Genomic DNA, 23,020 nt, shown 5'->3' with positions numbered 1-23,020 from the left:
GGACTACAATTCCCATCAGCCCCTGCCAGCATGGCCAATTGACCATGCTGGCAGGGGCTGATGGGAATTGTAGTCCACAACATCTGGAGTGCCAAAGGTTCGCAACCACTGCCTTAGGGGATGAGCAGAGTCCAGTACGATCAGACCAGGTTGGGAACCAACCAGGGCTGAGCACGGAGAAACCAGGACACCTGCAGGCTCTGCAGGACAAACAGGCTAGACAGGACTCACTGTCTAAAGTGCCTGCAGAAGAAAGCCATGCACACAGCCCCACCCACTTGAAGAGCCTCAAGTACATAGCTCACCTGAGCCCATGCATCAGCTAAGTTAGTACCGCAGGGAGCTACTGCCGATTAAAAGGAAAGGTGCATACTTGCTGGCTCAGAGGAAAGATGTGCAGGGCAAAGCAGTGATCACTGGCAAATCTACCCTGCTCTGGTTGCGAAGGACACCAAAGTCACACTACAAGTGGTCTTGCTTGCTGCAGGGAGAATGAACAGTGAAAACGGGGCTCAGGAAAATACATCCGTACAAGAAATCTTGCCACGACAAACACTTGCTCCAGGCACACAGCAGAGACCTTGTGTGTAATTAGCCAAATAAACGACAACAGAACCAGGGAGAAGGACAAACAAAACAAAAAAGTCTTCACTCACTGGTGGAGGATTCTGACAGAAGAAGATAAACAAATCTCTCTTGGGAAGGAATTCCAAAGCTTTGGTGCCATGACCAAGAAAGCCTTTTTTTGGGGGGGGGGGACCACCCTGTCTAGCCTCAAATAGGGGGGCAATTGAAGCAGAGTCTCTGCAGATGATTGAAGTAAATGAGTAGGTTCATATGGGAGAAGGTGGTCCTTAAAACATGTCAGTCCCAGGCTATACAGGGCTGATGCAACCAAAGAGCCAGCATGGTGTAACGGTTAAGAGGAGGTGCACTGTAATCTAGAGGAACTGGGTTTAAATCCCCGCTCTGCCACTTGAGCTGTGGAGGCTTATCTGGTGATCCAGATTAGCTTGTGCACTCCAACACATGCCAGCTGGGTGACCTTGAGCTAGTCACAGTTCTTCTGAGCTCTCTCAGCTCCATCTACCTCACAGGTTTATTGTGAGGGGATAAGGGAAAGGAGTTTGTAAGACCCTTTGAGTCTCCTTGCAGGAGAGAAAGGGGGGATATAAATCCAACTCTTCTTCTTCTTCTTCAACACATGCCAGTTGGGTGACCTTGGGCTAGTCAGAGTTCTTTGGATTCTCTCAGCCCCACCACCTCACAAGGTGTTTGTTGTGAGGGGGGAAGGGAAAAGAGATTGTAGGCCCTTTTGAGTCTCCTTGCAGGAGAGAAAGAGGGGATATAAATCCAAAGTCTTGTCTTCTTCTAAATCCAAAGAAGGGAAAGGACAAGAACGGAGCACATAGTTTTCTGAGCTCTACCTTGCTGTTATCCAACATTCCCTGTGAGCCGCATGGCCCCGCAGACACAGTATTGGTTCCATGCAGATTGGGTGGACACCAGCAGGGAGCTCCTGCAGGCGGCTCTGTGCTGCTCAGTGATAGAGAACTACCACAGCTCCCTAACAAAGGCTGTTTCCGCACGGCCACGATGGGGGTTGGGTCGGCGTACACGAGGTTCACGGCGTCGCAGGGCAGGGGGCGTGTCCCCAGGCCTCGGCGACGTGCTGGACGGCTACAGAAACGGTAGGTGAACAGTGAAAAGGGGGGAGGGAGGGCGCTTTCGAGCTGCTGCCGGCTTAAGCCGCATGGGTAGCGGCCGGGCACCGAAGCCCGCCGTTTTCGAAAACCTGGCTGGGGAAGCCCGAGGTCGGAAAAGCGGGCGGCTTTGCACATACGCTTTAAGGAGGAGTCGATGCCCGATGCGAGCTGCACAGCAGCCCAGCCCCTCGCGGCGAACAGCTCCCTGGGGACAGCGTTTTTGCCGTCCCCAGGGTGCTGTTTCCGGCCCGTGCAGAAAGGGCCAAAGTTAGGGGAACTATCACTGTTGTCATTTCCCACATTGGCTAGCAGAACTCTCTGCTCTTTGGCCTTATCATCTCTCAACTTTTGTCAACGCTTTCTGTTGTGAATTCCATCACCTGCTCGTGTGTCCCACTGACTGCTTCAACCATCTCTTCTGTCCTCTTTTCGCTTCATTGGTTTCATCTTATTTGGGGGGGAAATCAAATTTTTTCTCTTACTTGTTTCCAAAGACTGTTTTGATTGGATTTTTTTAAAAAAAAATGCTTTGCTTGAACAAAGGAAATTGGAAGAAGCCATCATACTTTGGGGTACCGCCTCACTTCGATATCCCTCTGCTTCCCTGCTCCCTTTCCTTTACATTCCACCCTCATCTCTGCTGTTCTAATCTTCCACTTCTCCTTTTTGCAGACAGAGAACTATAAATCACAAAACAAAAGGTTTGTAACTCCTTGTTTGCTGTATAAGACTAAAAAAAGGGGAGATTACAGGAGAGAACAGCTATGAAGGGTGCTTCATCTTAGCCTGTTCCTCCATTGTCCCTTAGAGATGTCACCCCCATCTAAAACAAAAACTTGGCAGTTTTTTAAATGCCTCAGGACTCCCACAATTGCTGGTGGTACAACCCTACTTTTGTCTGGTTCTTCCCCCCGTTCACACTTCTATGGACAAGCTACCCACATGACAGCCTAGATTGGTGCAAGAATTGTGCTTGCAAGAGTATGGAAAACTGATAAGATACCAACTCTGGAGGACTGGAAGGAAAAGGTCCAATATTTCTCCAGTATGGATCGGGCAGCTCATAGGATAAGGAAAATACCTTATGAAACATACAAAGAAAGATGGGAACCTTGGTTTGTCTACTTTAAGGAAACAAATGATATCAAACATCACTATATTACATACTGAACATTATATTAAGTATAAAAACAAATACAGGAAGAAATGGATGAATGAATGGCACCAATTGTTCTCTAAGTGATAAATAGCTAAAAATGACTTTCTGGATGACCAATGTTACAGGAGGAAGCAAGGGGGGATATTACTCATTTAGTGTAATATGGGGGACATTGAACTTGTCTTAGTTTGCTGATAGTTGTCTTGCTGGTGTATTACGGAAGGTTTACGAATCGTTATAGATAGCGAATAGTAGTGGATATAGTAAATAGGATTTGGGGGGGGTAAATATTTGTGTAATTAATAACAATATGTAAAGTTTTAATATTATATAATAATCTATATTTAGTAAGGATTGTTAAATTGTTATATATTTATGTTGTGTAACAGCTTGATTATTGATGTATATATTAGTAATCTTTGGTTGGAAATAAAAAAAAATTAAAAAAAGAAAAGAAAAAGAAAAAGGTATCCATCCTCTGTAGGGCTTGTGGCTTACTGCCGGCAACATTACCACCCCTGCGTCCAGAGGTGTGCAGTCTATAGGGACATGGGGTCACCCATGTCCCTGGGCAAACACCTCTTGGTCATGTGGAAAAGAAGAAGAGTTTGGATTTATATCCCCCCTTTCTCTCCTGCAGGAGACTCAAAGGGGCTTACAATCTCCTTGCCCTTCCCCCCTTACAACAAACATCCTGTGAGGTAGGTGAGGCTGAGAGAGCTCCGAGAAGCTGTGACTAGCCCAAGGTCACCCAGCTGGCATGTGTGGGAGTGCACAGGCTAATCTGAATTCCCCAGATAAGCCTCCACAGCTTAAGCGGCAGAGCGGGGAATCAAACCCAGTTCCTCCAGATTAGAGTACACCTGCTCTTAACCACCACGCCACTGCTGTAGGGCTTCAGCTCACTGCTACAGGGACAAATTTGCCACTTACCTCATAGGGACATTTTCTGGCGAGCACAGCCCCAAAGAGCCATTGGCAGCTCAGCCCCAGCAACTCTGCCAGCCAGTGTCTCAAGGATCACTTGGTTCAGACCCTTCACTGGGAACTCATGTCATCTCACCAGCTGTTTCCCCCTGCTCTTTTGCCATTTTGTGGCATGAGGCAAAAGATGAGTCAATGCCTGCTGTGGGTGCCATGGTGTCCAGTGTCCCCAGAAGGCTTGGCTTGTTATGCCACACGGGCCCATCAGCTGGTTCTGTTCCACAACCGTTTTCCAGCAGTCCCTTCTGCCCTCCCCTCCGGGCAGAGGCGTGGCTAGGGAAAATGGACCCTGGTGTAAAATGCACGCATTTTTTTTTGTAGGTGTGGGATCTGTTATTTGGGAGTTTAAAAAAAAAAGTTTACTGCTCTTAGGTAATGTGTTTATTGTATTGTAAATTCTATAGAGCTAGTGTTAGGCATAGTTTGAGTTGGTTCAGGTTTAGTTTAGTGACATGATGCTGTATTTTTTAGATTAGTCACTAGACTTGGCTTGTTGTACTAACGTGGCTGTAGACTGGTTGGGGGTTAGTCTTAGGTCATTGGGTTTTCTGTAGTCTTAAGCTACAGAAGACTTATTATGTCTATGTTGATCATGTATGCTGCTATGATTATTGTCGCCTTATAGCTTATGATGTTATGATTATTGATGTTCTTGTTGTTTATAATGCTATGTTTGCAATGTGATGTTTATTGATGTTTTGTTGGCTGCTTGATATTATGATTACTGATGTTTGCCATTATGCTATTGTTGTTCACCGCCCTGAGCCCTTTGGGGGAGGGCGGTATACAAATCGAATATTACAATACAATACAATACAATACATGGGCGGCCACTGTGATGATGGAATCCACTCCCAAACAGCATCACTTTCAATAGTGTTTAAACTAGGGAGCCCAGATTCTTCTTTTTAAATCCCCCACCCTGAAACAGCATCACTTTCAATGTTTAAACTGGGGACCTCACATTCTCCTTTTAAATCCATGCCAAAGGGGGTGGATTTAAAAGGAGAATCTGGGGAAATTTGGGGGTGTCTGCTGTCAGGGGTGCAATTGTTAAGCTAGCAGCACCAAACTTTCAGGGTATCTTTAGGAAACTCTTCTGATGATACCACCCAGACTTGGTGACGTTTGGTTCAGGGGGTCCAAAGTTATGAACCCTCAAAAGTGTTGCCCCCATCTTCTATTAGCTCCCATTGGAAACAATGTGGGACGAGGGCACCCCCCTTGGGAGTCCATAACTTTGGACCCCCTGAACCAAACCACACCAAACCTGGTTGGTATCATCAGAAGCGCCTCCCAACAAATCCCGGAAATTCTGGTGCTGCTAGCCTAAAACTGCGCCCCCTGCAGGCCAAAAACCAAAAAACACTAAAAATACACAAAAAACACAAAAGGGGGGTGGCGCTTCAAACATGTAATGGGGGGGGGTCTAACCCGAGAACCCGCCCTTACCTACTTCCTTGACTCAACATGACATGCCTCTGAAAATGTCAGTCATAGATATAAGTGAAACATTAGAAGCAAAAACTACCAGACCTTGGCTATAAAACCTGGAAAATCCACAACAGTCAGTTGATTGTGGCCATGAAAGCCTTTGACTGTGAGGGTTTCTTCTCCTATGAGGTTAGGAGGGAGTCTTGGAATGGATGGTTCCCGCCAATCTCTTAGGGAGGCAGGAACAAATGCTTCAACTTCCTGATTTTTTGGGTGGGACTCACCAGGGTTCAGTTTATTACGTCATGAGCTAATGAAACCAAAAACAGTAAGGGACATAACAGAGAAGAAACAGCAACCCAAACATGTGAGTCGTGGTTAGAAGCAAAGATGTAATAACCAGTGGAGCAATACGAGCAGGAACTAGGGAGCCTGGGAGCTCATTCCTTGAGGAATAGATGGAAGAAAGAGAAGATTCCTGTAATCCTTGGAGAGAAACTCATCTCTCCTGTGTAGCTCCAAAGACTCAAAAGCTTGTGAATGGCTGTTAGGGCATGGAAAGAAGCTGGACAAAGAAGAAATGGGAGGAAAGAAGCTGAGGAGAGGGTTGAAGGGAAAAGGCTTGGAGAGGATAGAGGCCACAGTCTTGAAATAGATGTTACTCTGAGGAGAAACGCAAGGAGTCCACTCAGAAGCTGCACTCCCTCTTGAGGCAGGAAAAAAACAAGGTGAGTCCCATTCAAGAGACAGGAAGTTGAAGAAATTGTTCCTGCCTCCCTAAACATCTGTTGCCCTTGGGTGTGTAGTCATTGTGATCTAGTGGTTAATAATAATAATAATAATAATAATAATAATAATAATAATAAGAAGAAGAAGAAGAAGAAGAAGAAGAAGAGGAAGAGGAAGAAGAAGAGGAAGAAGGAGGAGGAGGAGGAGGAGGAGGAGGAGTTTCGATTTATATCCTCCTTTTCTCTCCTGCAGGAGACTCAAAGGGGCTTACAATCTCCTTTCCCTTCCCCCCTCACAACAAACACCCTGTGAGGTGGGTGGGGCTGAGAGACCTCCGAGAAGCTGTGACTAGCCCAAGGTCACCCAGCTGGCGTGTGTGGGAGTATACAGGCTAATCTGAATTCCGCAGATAAGCCTCCACAGCTCAGGGGGCAGAGCGGGGAATCAAACCCGGTTCCTCCAGTTTAGATACACGAGCTCTTAACCTCCTACGCCACTGCTGTTAAGAGGTAGACTCTAATCCGGAAACCCAGGCTTGATTCCCCACTCTTTTATATGAGTGTGAGACTTTTATCTGGTGAACCAGATTTGTTTGCCCACTTCTACACTCCTGCTAGGTGACCTTGGGCTAGTCACAATTAGCTCAGAACTCTCTCAGCCGCACCAGCCTCATAAGGTGTCTGTTGGGAGAGGAAAGGAAAGGAGTTTGTAAGCCGCCCTGAGTCACCTTACAGGAGAAAATGACGGGGTATGAATCCAAACTCTTCTTTCATTTTTATGCTGGTATACTGAGCTGTATTTTTTCTGAAGGTTGTACAATTTGGGGCGGGGGCTAACTGTTGGGGCTGGGCTGTACTCTGTTTTTGATTTAACTGTCCGATTTTCTTTACTGTTTTAGGAAGTCACTGTATGCATAGTAGTCATGCAGCATATTTTTTAACAAACATTTTTTAAAAGGACAAATTCTCCTCATAATTGTTTTTGCACTTACAGCTTACCCTATCAATCCCACAAATGCTATGTCAGGTTTCCAAGTGTGAATAGCTATGTGGAACAAATCGACTGGGCAAATATAAATAATATTACATTTGGAAAGAACCGCTGAAGCGAAAATGATTCCGCTGTCGTCTTTCTGGAATGAAAAATCTCAAAAACAACTCAGGCAAGTATACCTTTAGAAAAAAATCTCCACAACAACCGCAATATATCACACACAAGACATAATGTTGTAACCAAAGTCTTTCCTTATGCTGGAACCGTTGCCAGACAATATTAGTGAGAAAATTATGCCAACAGAACATAGTATAACAACGTATTAAAACTGTGTTAGCACATATTGTCAAACAGATACACTTATTTTCTGTCATGCAGTGTGTAGGCACCAACTTAATCTTGCCTTACAAAATATCAGTCTCCTCAGCCGCCATTTTTTGTAATACAGTCAATGCTGACATCTTGAAGCTTTGATGCTGAAGAGTTCTGTTCTCACACTTCACACAGTAAATGTGTATGTGTGAGAGCAGCTATTTATAGAAAAGCTAGAAGTGACTGCATGAAGTATTGGTCAATTTTATTATTGACTCTCTATATATATTGCTCAATCACAAATTAAATACAGAAAGCTGAAGCACAAATTAGTTATTACTTTTTTTAATGCCGTGGCATGAGTACATGCAGGTCCTGGCTTATGGCAATTAACGTGGCCATCTTGCCAAAACAAAACTGGGCAAAATGTCAATTTAAGATGTTTCATAGAAACGCTCTGCACGCTGCTTTTGGGGCAGGAGCTGGAAAGTAGTCCAGAAATCCAGTGAATAAAATCCATCGGACATCACTACTTCTGTACTGCCTACTCCATTCCAAACCTATCTGAGCACTATGGTCCTGCTGGCAGGGGCTGATGGGAATCGTAGTCCATGAACATTTGGAGGGTCAGAATTGGAAACCCCTGTATTAAAGCAGCAAAAGTCTTGCTGCATACAGAACAGACTGTGCAAAGCTCTTATTTTCTCATTTGTCCATTTTTAAATTATTTTTATCACTCTTTTTTATGAGGGACTGGAGCACCTTCCTTATGAGGAGAGGATGCAGCGTTTGGGACTCTTTAGTTTGGAGAGGAGACATCTGAGGGGGGGATATGATTGAAGTCTATAAAATTATGCATGGGGTAGAAAATGTTGACAGAGATAATTTTTTCTCTCTTTCTCACAGTACTAGAACCAGGGGGCATACATTGAAAATGCTGGGCGGAAGAATTAGGACTAATAAAAGGAAACACTTCTTCACGCAACGTGTGATTGGTGTTTGGAATATGCTGCCACAGGAGGTGGTGATGGCCACTAACCTGGATAGCTTTAAAAGGGGATTGGATAGATTTATGGAGGAGAAGTCGATTTATGGCTACCAATCCTGATCCTCCTTGATCTGAGATTGCAAGTGCCTTAGCAGATCAGGTGCTCGGCAGCAACAGCCACAGAAGGCCATTGCTTTCACATCCTGCATGTGAGCTCCCAAAGGCATTTGGTGGGCCACTGCGTGTAGCAGAGAGCTGGACTAGATGGACTGTAGTCTGATCCAGCAGGCTAGTTCTTATGTTCTTAACACTGGGAAATTAAATAATTTTTTTAAACAATGTACTAGAACAATGGTACTCACTACACGGCTTGTGGAGAGACCTATTCCCTGTTACCATCGTCCCATACGCTCTGTGCGCCAACCTTCCAGACACACACATGCACACACGGTAATATAAAATGTAGCTAATGTAGAACTATTTCATTTCATTATTTATAGCCCATCTTCTCCACATGGACTGATAGCAGATTACACAGAATGAATCAAAACAAGCAGCAGGACGGGACATTCAATAAAGAGCAAAACTGGATTTGGGTTAAGGAACCAGCCAGAAGTCTGAAGTAAAGAACTGGAGCAAAGCATAGGTGTACATGGGCTGAGTCTGTGTTTCAGGCCAGGACACAACAGTCATTTATTTGAGCCTATACCAGGGGTCTGCAGCCTGCGGCTCTCCAGATGTTCATGGACTACAATTCCCATCAGCCCCTGCCAGCAGGCCAATTGGCTGATGGGAATTGTAGTCTATGAACATCTGGAGAGCCGCAGGTTGCAGACCCCTGGCCTATACCAAACTTCAAACACTTCCCAACCACCACCCATGAGTTTACCCTGGCCATATACCGTGTTTCCCCGAAAATAAGACAGGTCTTATATTAATTTTTGCACCAAAAGATGAATTAGGGCTCATTTTTGGGGTAGAGCTTATTTTAGGGGAAATACGGTACCTTCACAATTCATTAAGGCGAGCTCTGGGCAGTCCCCTTACTTCCCTGTCACATGTGATGCAAGCTGCATCCTCATTGGCTGGGAGCACCCTGCCGGATCACACCATCCTGATCTGTAACGGCCGGTAGGGCTCATTTTTGGAGCAGGGGTTATATTTTAAGCCTCCTCCAAAAAGCCTGAAAAATCATGATAGGGCTTATTTTCGGGGTAGGTCTTATTTTCGGGGAAAAACAGTATGTATTGTGAAAACAAGAAACTTCATGCTATTTCCAAAATGATGCAAACAGTATCAAGGAGATGGGTTTGTAATCTAGACCAGTCCCCTTTGGGCTCGCAGAAAAGTGCACTAATTGTCACCACTCCACTGCTTGGACCCTGAATAAGGCTGCTGTTGGTACAACTCCATCTACCTGTTTGATACAGCACATGAGGTTATTTCAGTTGGGGTGAGTGACATAGCCTGCCTGGACATAGGGAGAGGGGCGCTCCATCACTCTAAGTGTGTATAAGTGTTATCTCCTTGAACAATAGGTCTTTATTTTTGTCTTAACTGCCCTCTGAACCCTTCTCCTTCTCTCTCTCTGTCTCTCTCTCTCTCTCTGGGGCTTTCCCCACTGACAGAGTTGAACTGGTTTCTACCTAGGTTCGCCTCAGTGAATCCCCACTGCCACCAAGCTCAACATTGTTTTGTCTCAGTTCCCCTCCGTCAGAACGCTTGTCGCAGTTACAAACTACACTTTTCTGCCGGAACAAGTTCAATACCACTTCGAAGTGGGGAAGCATCGAAACAACACCTCATCTGTTCAACCAATCACAAGCCGCTTTTGTGGCATGCGCAGAACGGGAGAGTCGTGGTGGGCAGAAAGCACATGTAACTGTAAAAACTGTAAAAAAAAGAAAAGAAAGAACGCTCCCGTTTCCCGCCGTAACACAAGCACCAATCACGATCGAGGAGCAAAACAGGCACCAAGATGATCCCGCCCACTTAGCTCGGTTCAAAATAACTCAGCTTGCTGTTTGAATCGTCCCTCCACTGAAGGGAACTGAGTCGACCTTAGCTCCCTTCTGTAGTGGGGAAAGCCTCTCTCTCTCTCTTTCTCTCTCTCTCTCTCTCTCTGAGCTTTGTTTTATCTCATTCTCAGCATGGTTCTACATGAAGTCACAGTTTCTACAGGTCTCTCCTGTAGAACCAACAGCCTCATACTTCCATACACGTGATGCTGGATTTAGCTGTTCACTTGTGATAGGTAAATTACCCTTTATACGAGGCTTCTCTTCTGTCAACTGCAACCTGGATGTGAACTGAATCTACTTGAGTAACTGTAAGTTTTACTTTCGTAACATACTTCTCGGGAGATTTATTTTACTGCACGCAATATCACACTTCTGTAACTGGGCAAACTCTGCCATATTAACCCAATATCCCAATAATATCAGCCAAGCGGCCAGACTTCCAAAGACCATAACAGATGAAGGTCAGTCCATACGATCCTTCCAAAGCATAACAGAAAGCCATTCAGGGTGGAAAAAAGGCCACTGGATTTGAATGCCCACGGGACATTGTCATTGAACACACAAGGGCAACTGAGGGACAGATTTCAAATTACACCACCAACTTCACAGATGACCTGATCCAGAGCACTGTCAAAACACATAAATACAACTGCCGAAAAGTCACAGACTCACAGGCATCTTCCATGACTTGCCATCGCGTCTTCCATATTCAAATGTTATTAGTCTCAAAACTCCAGAGTTTGTCCTCTGATATCTATCTATCTATCTATCTATCTATCTATCTATCTATCTATCTATCTATCTATCTATCTATCTATCTATCTATCTATCTATCTATCTATCTATCTATCTATCTATCTATCTATCTATCTATCTATATATACACACACACACACATATATATACACATACATACATACATATATATACACACACACATACACACACACACACACACACACACACACACATACATAGATATAGATAGATAGATAGATAGATAGATATAGATATAGGTATATATATAGATCTCTCTATCTATCTATCTATCTATCTATCTATCTATCTATCTATCTATCTATCTATCTATCTATCGTCTGTCTGTCTGTCTGTCTGTCTATTTATGAATATGTATGAATATATATATATATTTCCTCCAGTGGTCCAGGACCCTATTTTTCAATTTTTTAGCCAGCAGGAAACACTCATTTATTAACCAAAGACAGTAAATGCAGGGCAGGTTCAGTGATGTGTAAATGAATCACCATCAGCTCACTGGTCCAGAAATCCATTACAAGTTGTTGTTAGGATATGCTTTTGACTGTTCATCCCCATATTTCCACAATATATGATGGCGAAAAATCACACCTGCTTCCTAGATAATATTTATGCATCATACATAAGTGAACGTACCTCTCCATGCACTATATATAGTATACATATTTCGTTATGACTCAACCATACCTTTTTATATGCCTAGAAAGTGACACTGATATGCACCTCTGTTTCTCTCCCATAAACACACAGAGAAAAACTCAAATAAACCTGGCCCTCCTTCCAACACCTCGCGGAAGCTGCCGTCTTACCATTTTCTCCATCCGACTTCCTTTCGTGGTCTGTGTCCGTGAGCGACAACGCCGAGTTTGCGCGGCTCGATAGACAGGAGCTGTGTTCCGATTTCATCCCCGTCATCCACATCCTCAAGGCCTGGTCCGGCGAGGCGCCACCTTCCGTCTCCGTATCCGCATCCGATCCCATTTCTATCGGATAGCCGTGCTGGGAAACCGAATGCAAGTCTGACTGGTAGCCGGTGCACAAAATGTGTGGAGTGTCACAGAATTCCATCTCTGCAGAGAGAGAAAGAGAGAGATTGTTTAAGGATGGAACAAGGAAGGGGTGTTCCTTTGGCTTTCAAAATATTTATGCACACCACAGTTCTTTTTGCAAGTTGTACTGTGTTTCCCCGTCCCTTCCATCCTCCAGCCCTGGGAACTTCCTCTGGAGCTAACAGTACACGCTCTGCCAGCTGGGTCCAAAGGCCAAGGGCCCTGGGCAGCTCTTTCTAGCTCACCCTCTTCCTGGCAGCTTCCTCCTGTTAGCAGCCTGGCAGCAGGGTCATCGCTGTCTGCATCGGCAAAAGCTAAGGGTGACTCCAGCCCAGTAAGCCTGACAAATGTTAATTTGATGACACATTTTAAAGGAGGCAGAATGTGGCCATCCACTTGTGTTTTAATTTTGCAGGCAGTTTTCAAACAGGACTGAGTGTTATGGGGTGATTTGGAAACGTTCCCCTCCCTCCGAACTCGACGTATCGACTGTCTCTTTAGCTGTGCATCTTTCTGCAGTGCTCCAGCTCCCATGAAATGTCTTTTTCTGGGAAGCTCTTCTAGTACCATAAATGATTGTTTTTAGCTGCACACGTCTGACCTTGTCCCCAACAATACTGTATATTCCCCAGAGGAGGTAAAACTCCACTGGATTTATGATACTCTTAGGCCTGTTTCACATACTGCATGGAAATCACTTCCGCACGTCCTATGCTCCGTGGGTGCACATGAATAATGCAACTGTGCAGACAGAGCCAACTGCACGGGTCTTTCCCACACAATCAGCCTCCCGCTGGGAAGGAGGCAGAAGAGAGTCGGATCTGGGCCAAAAGTGGCATAGAAAGCCACAAAGAATCACAGCCCGAGTGCATTTCTGATGATGTCCATCAGAAGCACACCAGCATGACGCTGGGCACTATTTGTTCGCAGACACAATGGTAGACAGCAAATGATTTGCTGCTCTTGGAATGGAGCACGCATGGCGGAGCAACAGAGACTTGGAATGAAAGACAATATAATGCAGAAGTGATTAGTTTAGTTTAGTTTATGGCGAACCTTTTCGAGACCGAGTGCCCAAATTGCAACCCAAAACCCACTTATTTATTGCAAAGTGCCAATGCCGCAATTTAACCTGAATAACCCCCTCAAGCAGGGGTCAGCCTGCTGTAACCTCCAGCAAGTCCCACATGCGCCACTCTGCGCCTCTCTAGCATCTCTGCTGCCTCTGCTCCCGCCCTCCCGGGCAGCAGCCACCTGGAGCACAGGCACCAGGCCTGCCAGCTGAGTCCTCCCTGCTCGCTGAGGTGCACGCACATCAAGTCCAGCGGCCCAGGCCAGCCAACATGTGTGTGTGTGGGGGGGGGCAGTTCCCCCCCATGAGACGAACTCTGTGCGCGCGTGCCCACAGAGAGGGCTCTGAGTGCCACCTCTGGAACCCGTGCCATAGGCTCGCCACCACTGGATTAGCTGAACAAAGGTAACTATTGCTTAACAGACTTGAGGATTTTCTGGACCTTTTACCCCCCAAAAAGCAACAGTGTTTACAAAAAATGTATGTCATAATGTGACGACTGAATGGACAAATGCTAACATTTCCACATCTGTTTATTGCAACGGCATCTCCAAGATGTATTTCAGGCACCATTCAACCAAAAAAAGTCCTCAAAGCTTGGAACCGGCACTCCACCTTGGGACCTTCTCTCTTTGTTCCAGGACCACTTTGAAGATCAGCCAAAAGAGCTAAGTCTTTTCAAAGTAGAAAATATTAAAGCAAGAAGCTTCCTAGTGAGTGGAAATATCACAGTCTTTCCTCTAGAGATCCATCAAAACGTGTTTGGCGTTCCCATTTGTTCTGGCATGCAATGTAGCAAAGGCTAAGTACATCTAGGATGGATGTTTTGATTTCTACATAATTATGCTACTCCGACATTATTTTATTGTTTTTCTTAATCTGCTGTTATTCACCTCAAGCTCTTAAAAAGGGGCGGGAGAGGAATTAAGCACCATGAGCTAGTAGCATTTTTGTCTGCAAACCATTTGGTGATTACAAAACTAATGATGTCTTGCACTTAAGGAAAAAAGGGGGTTATGAAACACAAGATTCTTGTTGACGGTAATCTTTCACAAGGATTGATGTACAAAGCCATGCAGTTGGCCCTTGGGAAGAAGGCTAAAATCCTCTACTAAGGAAAGTAATGGGTTGGACAATTCTTAAAACATTGACAAAATAAATTACGTCCTTACTCGTTTCATGTGAACTTCAGTATCTTTCTCTATATATTTTTAAAGACTGCACAAATCTCCAGTAAGTTCCGATGAACATCTCTCACTTTGTGGGAACAAATTCATGTTCTCAAGAGAGCTGTAAACAGTGAAAACATTCTGTGCTTCAGCCGTTTGGAAATTTAACACAACTCAAACTGTAGGGAAATATAGCTACAAAGCTGTAATTTCATTTTGAAGTGTGTGCTGTTTTAGCGGCTCCGTCTGAATAGTACTACGGGTATACTGATGATTCTCTAATAGTAATGTTTGACTTGAAATAAGGATATTGAAATCAGCAAATTGCTAGGAGGAGAGTGTTTGTGTCAAAATACCTCACTCAATTCTTGGGTTGCTTCAAGTGCTGTTCAACTTCACTTTGTCAGCTTCTTTCCAACCACTAACCTGGCACTAGACTCCATTTGCACACTATTCCATTTATTCCAACTGCAGAGGCATACTGGGGGTAAATGGCGCCCAGAGACACATTGTCTCCGAGTGCCCCCCTGAGGGGGCGGAGACAGGCACTCTCGACCCGGCCCATGTCCATGTTGATGACGACATGGGCGGGGTTGAGGGTGCTCAGAGACAATGGCAGCAGGAAGTCCTGCTGCCTCGTCGTCTTCGAGCGCCCTCGACCCTGCCCGTGTGTCATCAACATAGGTGGGGTCAGGGGCGCCCAGCTCCATACCCCAATTGCCATCTTCCTGGTCATGTAAGGGGGCAATTTTGCGCCCCCCACATGACCAGGAGAGTGGCGCCCGGGGGCAAGGGGTATCCCTTGTCCTTAGGCAAATACGCCACTGTCCAACCGGCTCTGGCAATCCCCATGATTTTTATTTATACTATCTATAGCCCACCTGTCTCCCTGTAATGTCAAAGTAGATTGTGTGTGTGAGGTGCCATCAAGTTGCACCTAATGTAGGGCCACCTGGTAGGGTTTTCAAGGCAAGAAACATTACGAGGTCCTTTGCCATTGTCTTCCTCTGCACAGCAGCCATGGTAATCCTGGGCTGTCTCCCATCCAAGTACTAACCAGGGCAGACCCTGCTTAGCTTCTGGGGTCTGACAAGATCATGCTGCCCTGGTCCATCCAGGTCAGGGCCAAAGTGGATTGACAAAGTGTAATTGTATTTATGGACAATGGGTTGATTTCAACACCATTTTGACAAATGAAAAAAGAAGAGCCCCTCCCCCATCCAAGCTAGGCTGGCAGTCATGGGACATGAACTGACAAAAAGCCACATGGTACCAGAGGTGCAGTAAGGAGGAGAACTGGGCAACATTCAGCTAAAATGCTTCAGCTAAAAAGATTCTGCTAAAAGGATGGCTGCACCCAACTCGTCCATGAGGCCATTATGCCAAAAGCAGCATCACAACATCACCAAGAAAACCATGTGGGTCATCGGATTCAACCTGATCAAAAGATAAAGGAGTTTGATTAAGATGGTAAAACAGAGTCGCACTTACCTGTAACTGTTGTTCATTTAGTACAGGGGTCTGCAACCTGCGGCTCTCCAGATGTTCACGGACTACAAATCCCATCAGCTCCTGCCAGCATGGCCAATTGGCCATTCCCCCCCCCCCCCACCCCCCCCCCCCCCCACCCCCCCCCCCCCCCCCCCCCCCCCCCCCCCCCCCCCCCCCCCCCCCACCCCCCCCCCCCCCCACCCCCCCCCCCCCCCACCCCCCCCCCCCCCCACCCCCCCCCCCCCCCACCCCCCCCCCCCCCCACCCCCCCCCCCCCCCACCCCCCCCCCCCCCCACCCCCCCCCCCCCCCACCCCCCCCCCCCCCCACCCCCCCCCCCCCCCACCCCCCCCCCCCCCCACCCCCCCCCCCCCCCACCCCCCCCCCCCCCCACCCCCCCCCCCCCCCACCCCCCCCCCCCCCCACCCCCCCCCCCCCCCACCCCCCCCCCCCCCCACCCCCCCCCCCCCCCACCCCCCCCCCCCCCCACCCCCCCCCCCCCCCACCCCCCCCCCCCCCCACCCCCCCCCCCCCCCACCCCCCCCCCCCCCCACCCCCCCCCCCCCCCACCCCCCCCCCCCCCCACCCCCCCCCCCCCCCACCCCCCCCCCCCCCCACCCCCCCCCCCCCCCACCCCCCCCCCCCCCCACCCCCCCCCCCCCCCACCCCCCCCCCCCCCCACCCCCCCCCCCCCCCACCCCCCCCCCCCCCCACCCCCCCCCCCCCCCACCCCCCCCCCCCCCCACCCCCCCCCCCCCCCACCCCCCCCCCCCCCCACCCCCCCCCCCCCCCACCCCCCCCCCCCCCCACCCCCCCCCCCCCCCACCCCCCCCCCCCCCCACCCCCCCCCCCCCCCACCCCCCCCCCCCCCCACCCCCCCCCCCCCCCACCCCCCCCCCCCCCCACCCCCCCCCCCCCCCACCCCCCCCCCCCCCCACCCCCCCCCCCCCCCACCCCCCCCCCCCCCCACCCCCCCCCCCCCCCACCCCCCCCCCCCCCCACCCCCCCCCCCCCCCACCCCCCCCCCCCCCCACCCCCCCCCCCCCCCACCCCCCCCCCCCCCCACCCCCCCCCCCCCCCACCCCCCCCCCCCCCCACCCCCCCCCCCCCCCACCCCCCCCCCCCCCCACCCCCCCCCCCCCCCACCCCCCCCCCCCCCCACCCCCCCCCCCCCCCACCCCCCCCCCCCCCCACCCCCCCCCCCCCCCACCCCCCCCCCCCCCCACCCCCCCCCCCCCCCACCCCCCCCCCCCCCCACCCCCCCCCCCCCCCACCCCCCCCCCCCCCCACCCCCCCCCCCCCCCACCCCCCCCCCCCCCCACCCCCCCCCCCCCCCACCCCCCCCCCCCCCCACCCCCCCCCCCCCCCACCCCCCCCCCCCCCCACCCCCCCCCCCCCCCACCCCCCCCCCCCCCCACCCCCCCCCCCCCCCACCCCCCCCCCCCCCCACCCCCCCCCCCCCCCACCCCCCCCCCCCCCCACCCCCCCCCCCCCCCACCCCCCCCCCCCCCCACCCCCCCCCCCCCCCACCCCCCCCCCCCCCCACCCCCCCCCCCCCCCACCCCCCCCCCCCCCCACCCCCCCCCCCCCCCACCCCCCCCCCCCCCCACCCCCCCCCCCCCCCACCCCCCCCCCCCCCCACCCCCCCCCCCCCCCACCCCCCCCCCCCCCCACCCCCCCCCCCCCCCACCCCCCCCCCCCCCCACCCCCCCCCCCCCCCACCCCCCCCCCCCCCCACCCCCCCCCCCCCCCACCCCCCCCCCCCCCCACCCCCCCCCCCCCCCACCCCCCCCCCCCCCCACCCCCCCCCCCCCCCACCCCCCCCCCCCCCCACCCCCCCCCCCCCCCACCCCCCCCCCCCCCCACCCCCCCCCCCCCCCACCCCCCCCCCCCCCCACCCCCCCCCCCCCCCACCCCCCCCCCCCCCCACCCCCCCCCCCCCCCACCCCCCCCCCCCCCCACCCCCCCCCCCCCCCACCCCCCCCCCCCCCCACCCCCCCCCCCCCCCACCCCCCCCCCCCCCCACCCCCCCCCCCCCCCACCCCCCCCCCCCCCCACCCCCCCCCCCCCCCACCCCCCCCCCCCCCCACCCCCCCCCCCCCCCACCCCCCCCCCCCCCCACCCCCCCCCCCCCCCACCCCCCCCCCCCCCCACCCCCCCCCCCCCCCACCCCCCCCCCCCCCCACCCCCCCCCCCCCCCACCCCCCCCCCCCCCCACCCCCCCCCCCCCCCACCCCCCCCCCCCCCCACCCCCCCCCCCCCCCACCCCCCCCCCCCCCCACCCCCCCCCCCCCCCACCCCCCCCCCCCCCCACCCCCCCCCCCCCCCACCCCCCCCCCCCCCCACCCCCCCCCCCCCCCACCCCCCCCCCCCCCCACCCCCCCCCCCCCCCACCCCCCCCCCCCCCCACCCCCCCCCCCCCCCACCCCCCCCCCCCCCCACCCCCCCCCCCCCCCACCCCCCCCCCCCCCCACCCCCCCCCCCCCCCACCCCCCCCCCCCCCCACCCCCCCCCCCCCCCACCCCCCCCCCCCCCCACCCCCCCCCCCCCCCACCCCCCCCCCCCCCCACCCCCCCCCCCCCCCACCCCCCCCCCCCCCCACCCCCCCCCCCCCCCACCCCCCCCCCCCCCCACCCCCCCCCCCCCCCACCCCCCCCCCCCCCCACCCCCCCCCCCCCCCACCCCCCCCCCCCCCCACCCCCCCCCCCCCCCACCCCCCCCCCCCCCCACCCCCCCCCCCCCCCACCCCCCCCCCCCCCCACCCCCCCCCCCCCCCACCCCCCCCCCCCCCCACCCCCCCCCCCCCCCACCCCCCCCCCCCCCCACCCCCCCCCCCCCCCACCCCCCCCCCCCCCCACCCCCCCCCCCCCCCACCCCCCCCCCCCCCCACCCCCCCCCCCCCCCACCCCCCCCCCCCCCCACCCCCCCCCCCCCCCACCCCCCCCCCCCCCCACCCCCCCCCCCCCCCACCCCCCCCCCCCCCCACCCCCCCCCCCCCCCACCCCCCCCCCCCCCCACCCCCCCCCCCCCCCACCCCCCCCCCCCCCCACCCCCCCCCCCCCCCACCCCCCCCCCCCCCCACCCCCCCCCCCCCCCACCCCCCCCCCCCCCCACCCCCCCCCCCCCCCACCCCCCCCCCCCCCCACCCCCCCCCCCCCCCACCCCCCCCCCCCCCCACCCCCCCCCCCCCCCACCCCCCCCCCCCCCCACCCCCCCCCCCCCCCACCCCCCCCCCCCCCCACCCCCCCCCCCCCCCACCCCCCCCCCCCCCCACCCCCCCCCCCCCCCACCCCCCCCCCCCCCCACCCCCCCCCCCCCCCACCCCCCCCCCCCCCCACCCCCCCCCCCCCCCACCCCCCCCCCCCCCCACCCCCCCCCCCCCCCACCCCCCCCCCCCCCCACCCCCCCCCCCCCCCACCCCCCCCCCCCCCCACCCCCCCCCCCCCCCACCCCCCCCCCCCCCCACCCCCCCCCCCCCCCACCCCCCCCCCCCCCCACCCCCCCCCCCCCCCACCCCCCCCCCCCCCCACCCCCCCCCCCCCCCACCCCCCCCCCCCCCCACCCCCCCCCCCCCCCACCCCCCCCCCCCCCCACCCCCCCCCCCCCCCACCCCCCCCCCCCCCCACCCCCCCCCCCCCCCACCCCCCCCCCCCCCCACCCCCCCCCCCCCCCACCCCCCCCCCCCCCCACCCCCCCCCCCCCCCACCCCCCCCCCCCCCCACCCCCCCCCCCCCCCACCCCCCCCCCCCCCCACCCCCCCCCCCCCCCACCCCCCCCCCCCCCCACCCCCCCCCCCCCCCACCCCCCCCCCCCCCCACCCCCCCCCCCCCCCACCCCCCCCCCCCCCCACCCCCCCCCCCCCCCACCCCCCCCCCCCCCCACCCCCCCCCCCCCCCACCCCCCCCCCCCCCCACCCCCCCCCCCCCCCACCCCCCCCCCCCCCCACCCCCCCCCCCCCCCACCCCCCCCCCCCCCCACCCCCCCCCCCCCCCACCCCCCCCCCCCCCCACCCCCCCCCCCCCCCACCCCCCCCCCCCCCCACCCCCCCCCCCCCCCACCCCCCCCCCCCCCCACCCCCCCCCCCCCCCACCCCCCCCCCCCCCCACCCCCCCCCCCCCCCACCCCCCCCCCCCCCCACCCCCCCCCCCCCCCACCCCCCCCCCCCCCCACCCCCCCCCCCCCCCACCCCCCCCCCCCCCCACCCCCCCCCCCCCCCACCCCCCCCCCCCCCCACCCCCCCCCCCCCCCACCCCCCCCCCCCCCCACCCCCCCCCCCCCCCACCCCCCCCCCCCCCCACCCCCCCCCCCCCCCACCCCCCCCCCCCCCCACCCCCCCCCCCCCCCACCCCCCCCCCCCCCCACCCCCCCCCCCCCCCACCCCCCCCCCCCCCCACCCCCCCCCCCCCCCACCCCCCCCCCCCCCCACCCCCCCCCCCCCCCACCCCCCCCCCCCCCCACCCCCCCCCCCCCCCACCCCCCCCCCCCCCCACCCCCCCCCCCCCCCACCCCCCCCCCCCCCCACCCCCCCCCCCCCCCACCCCCCCCCCCCCCCACCCCCCCCCCCCCCCACCCCCCCCCCCCCCCACCCCCCCCCCCCCCCACCCCCCCCCCCCCCCACCCCCCCCCCCCCCCACCCCCCCCCCCCCCCACCCCCCCCCCCCCCCACCCCCCCCCCCCCCCACCCCCCCCCCCCCCCACCCCCCCCCCCCCCCACCCCCCCCCCCCCCCACCCCCCCCCCCCCCCACCCCCCCCCCCCCCCACCCCCCCCCCCCCCCACCCCCCCCCCCCCCCACCCCCCCCCCCCCCCACCCCCCCCCCCCCCCACCCCCCCCCCCCCCCACCCCCCCCCCCCCCCACCCCCCCCCCCCCCCACCCCCCCCCCCCCCCACCCCCCCCCCCCCCCACCCCCCCCCCCCCCCACCCCCCCCCCCCCCCACCCCCCCCCCCCCCCACCCCCCCCCCCCCCCACCCCCCCCCCCCCCCACCCCCCCCCCCCCCCACCCCCCCCCCCCCCCACCCCCCCCCCCCCCCACCCCCCCCCCCCCCCACCCCCCCCCCCCCCCACCCCCCCCCCCCCCCACCCCCCCCCCCCCCCACCCCCCCCCCCCCCCACCCCCCCCCCCCCCCACCCCCCCCCCCCCCCACCCCCCCCCCCCCCCACCCCCCCCCCCCCCCACCCCCCCCCCCCCCCACCCCCCCCCCCCCCCACCCCCCCCCCCCCCCACCCCCCCCCCCCCCCACCCCCCCCCCCCCCCACCCCCCCCCCCCCCCACCCCCCCCCCCCCCCACCCCCCCCCCCCCCCACCCCCCCCCCCCCCCACCCCCCCCCCCCCCCACCCCCCCCCCCCCCCACCCCCCCCCCCCCCCACCCCCCCCCCCCCCCACCCCCCCCCCCCCCCACCCCCCCCCCCCCCCACCCCCCCCCCCCCCCACCCCCCCCCCCCCCCACCCCCCCCCCCCCCCACCCCCCCCCCCCCCCACCCCCCCCCCCCCCCACCCCCCCCCCCCCCCACCCCCCCCCCCCCCCACCCCCCCCCCCCCCCACCCCCCCCCCCCCCCACCCCCCCCCCCCCCCACCCCCCCCCCCCCCCACCCCCCCCCCCCCCCACCCCCCCCCCCCCCCACCCCCCCCCCCCCCCACCCCCCCCCCCCCCCACCCCCCCCCCCCCCCACCCCCCCCCCCCCCCACCCCCCCCCCCCCCCACCCCCCCCCCCCCCCACCCCCCCCCCCCCCCACCCCCCCCCCCCCCCACCCCCCCCCCCCCCCACCCCCCCCCCCCCCCACCCCCCCCCCCCCCCACCCCCCCCCCCCCCCACCCCCCCCCCCCCCCACCCCCCCCCCCCCCCACCCCCCCCCCCCCCCACCCCCCCCCCCCCCCACCCCCCCCCCCCCCCACCCCCCCCCCCCCCCACCCCCCCCCCCCCCCACCCCCCCCCCCCCCCACCCCCCCCCCCCCCCACCCCCCCCCCCCCCCACCCCCCCCCCCCCCCACCCCCCCCCCCCCCCACCCCCCCCCCCCCCCACCCCCCCCCCCCCCCACCCCCCCCCCCCCCCACCCCCCCCCCCCCCCACCCCCCCCCCCCCCCACCCCCCCCCCCCCCCACCCCCCCCCCCCCCCACCCCCCCCCCCCCCCACCCCCCCCCCCCCCCACCCCCCCCCCCCCCCACCCCCCCCCCCCCCCACCCCCCCCCCCCCCCACCCCCCCCCCCCCCCACCCCCCCCCCCCCCCACCCCCCCCCCCCCCCACCCCCCCCCCCCCCCACCCCCCCCCCCCCCCACCCCCCCCCCCCCCCACCCCCCCCCCCCCCCACCCCCCCCCCCCCCCACCCCCCCCCCCCCCCACCCCCCCCCCCCCCCACCCCCCCCCCCCCCCACCCCCCCCCCCCCCCACCCCCCCCCCCCCCCACCCCCCCCCCCCCCCACCCCCCCCCCCCCCCACCCCCCCCCCCCCCCACCCCCCCCCCCCCCCACCCCCCCCCCCCCCCACCCCCCCCCCCCCCCACCCCCCCCCCCCCCCACCCCCCCCCCCCCCCACCCCCCCCCCCCCCCACCCCCCCCCCCCCCCACCCCCCCCCCCCCCCACCCCCCCCCCCCCCCACCCCCCCCCCCCCCCACCCCCCCCCCCCCCCACCCCCCCCCCCCCCCACCCCCCCCCCCCCCCACCCCCCCCCCCCCCCACCCCCCCCCCCCCCCACCCCCCCCCCCCCCCACCCCCCCCCCCCCCCACCCCCCCCCCCCCCCACCCCCCCCCCCCCCCACCCCCCCCCCCCCCCACCCCCCCCCCCCCCCACCCCCCCCCCCCCCCACCCCCCCCCCCCCCCACCCCCCCCCCCCCCCACCCCCCCCCCCCCCCACCCCCCCCCCCCCCCACCCCCCCCCCCCCCCACCCCCCCCCCCCCCCACCCCCCCCCCCCCCCACCCCCCCCCCCCCCCACCCCCCCCCCCCCCCACCCCCCCCCCCCCCCACCCCCCCCCCCCCCCACCCCCCCCCCCCCCCACCCCCCCCCCCCCCCACCCCCCCCCCCCCCCACCCCCCCCCCCCCCCACCCCCCCCCCCCCCCACCCCCCCCCCCCCCCACCCCCCCCCCCCCCCACCCCCCCCCCCCCCCACCCCCCCCCCCCCCCACCCCCCCC

The 23,020-nt window shown here is 60.1% G+C and overlaps 1 protein-coding gene across 1 annotated transcript in view; it reads right to left on the bottom strand.

Annotated features, from left to right (window-relative positions):
- TENM1 (teneurin transmembrane protein 1) overlaps positions 1–23,020 on the bottom strand; it is a 652,843-nt gene that overhangs the window by 431,123 nt on the left and 198,700 nt on the right. The window contains exon 3 of the mRNA XM_048514741.1: positions 11,913–12,173. Within this exon, the coding sequence (XP_048370698.1) occupies positions 11,913–12,173 (261 nt within the window). The remainder of the gene's footprint in view (positions 1–11,912; positions 12,174–23,020) is intronic.

The sequence above is a fragment of the Sphaerodactylus townsendi genome, linkage group LG13 (assembly GCF_021028975.2).
Source record: "Sphaerodactylus townsendi isolate TG3544 linkage group LG13, MPM_Stown_v2.3, whole genome shotgun sequence".
NCBI classification, from domain to species: domain Eukaryota; kingdom Metazoa; phylum Chordata; class Lepidosauria; order Squamata; family Sphaerodactylidae; genus Sphaerodactylus; species Sphaerodactylus townsendi.
This window is presented reverse-complemented; position numbering and strand designations above follow the sequence as displayed.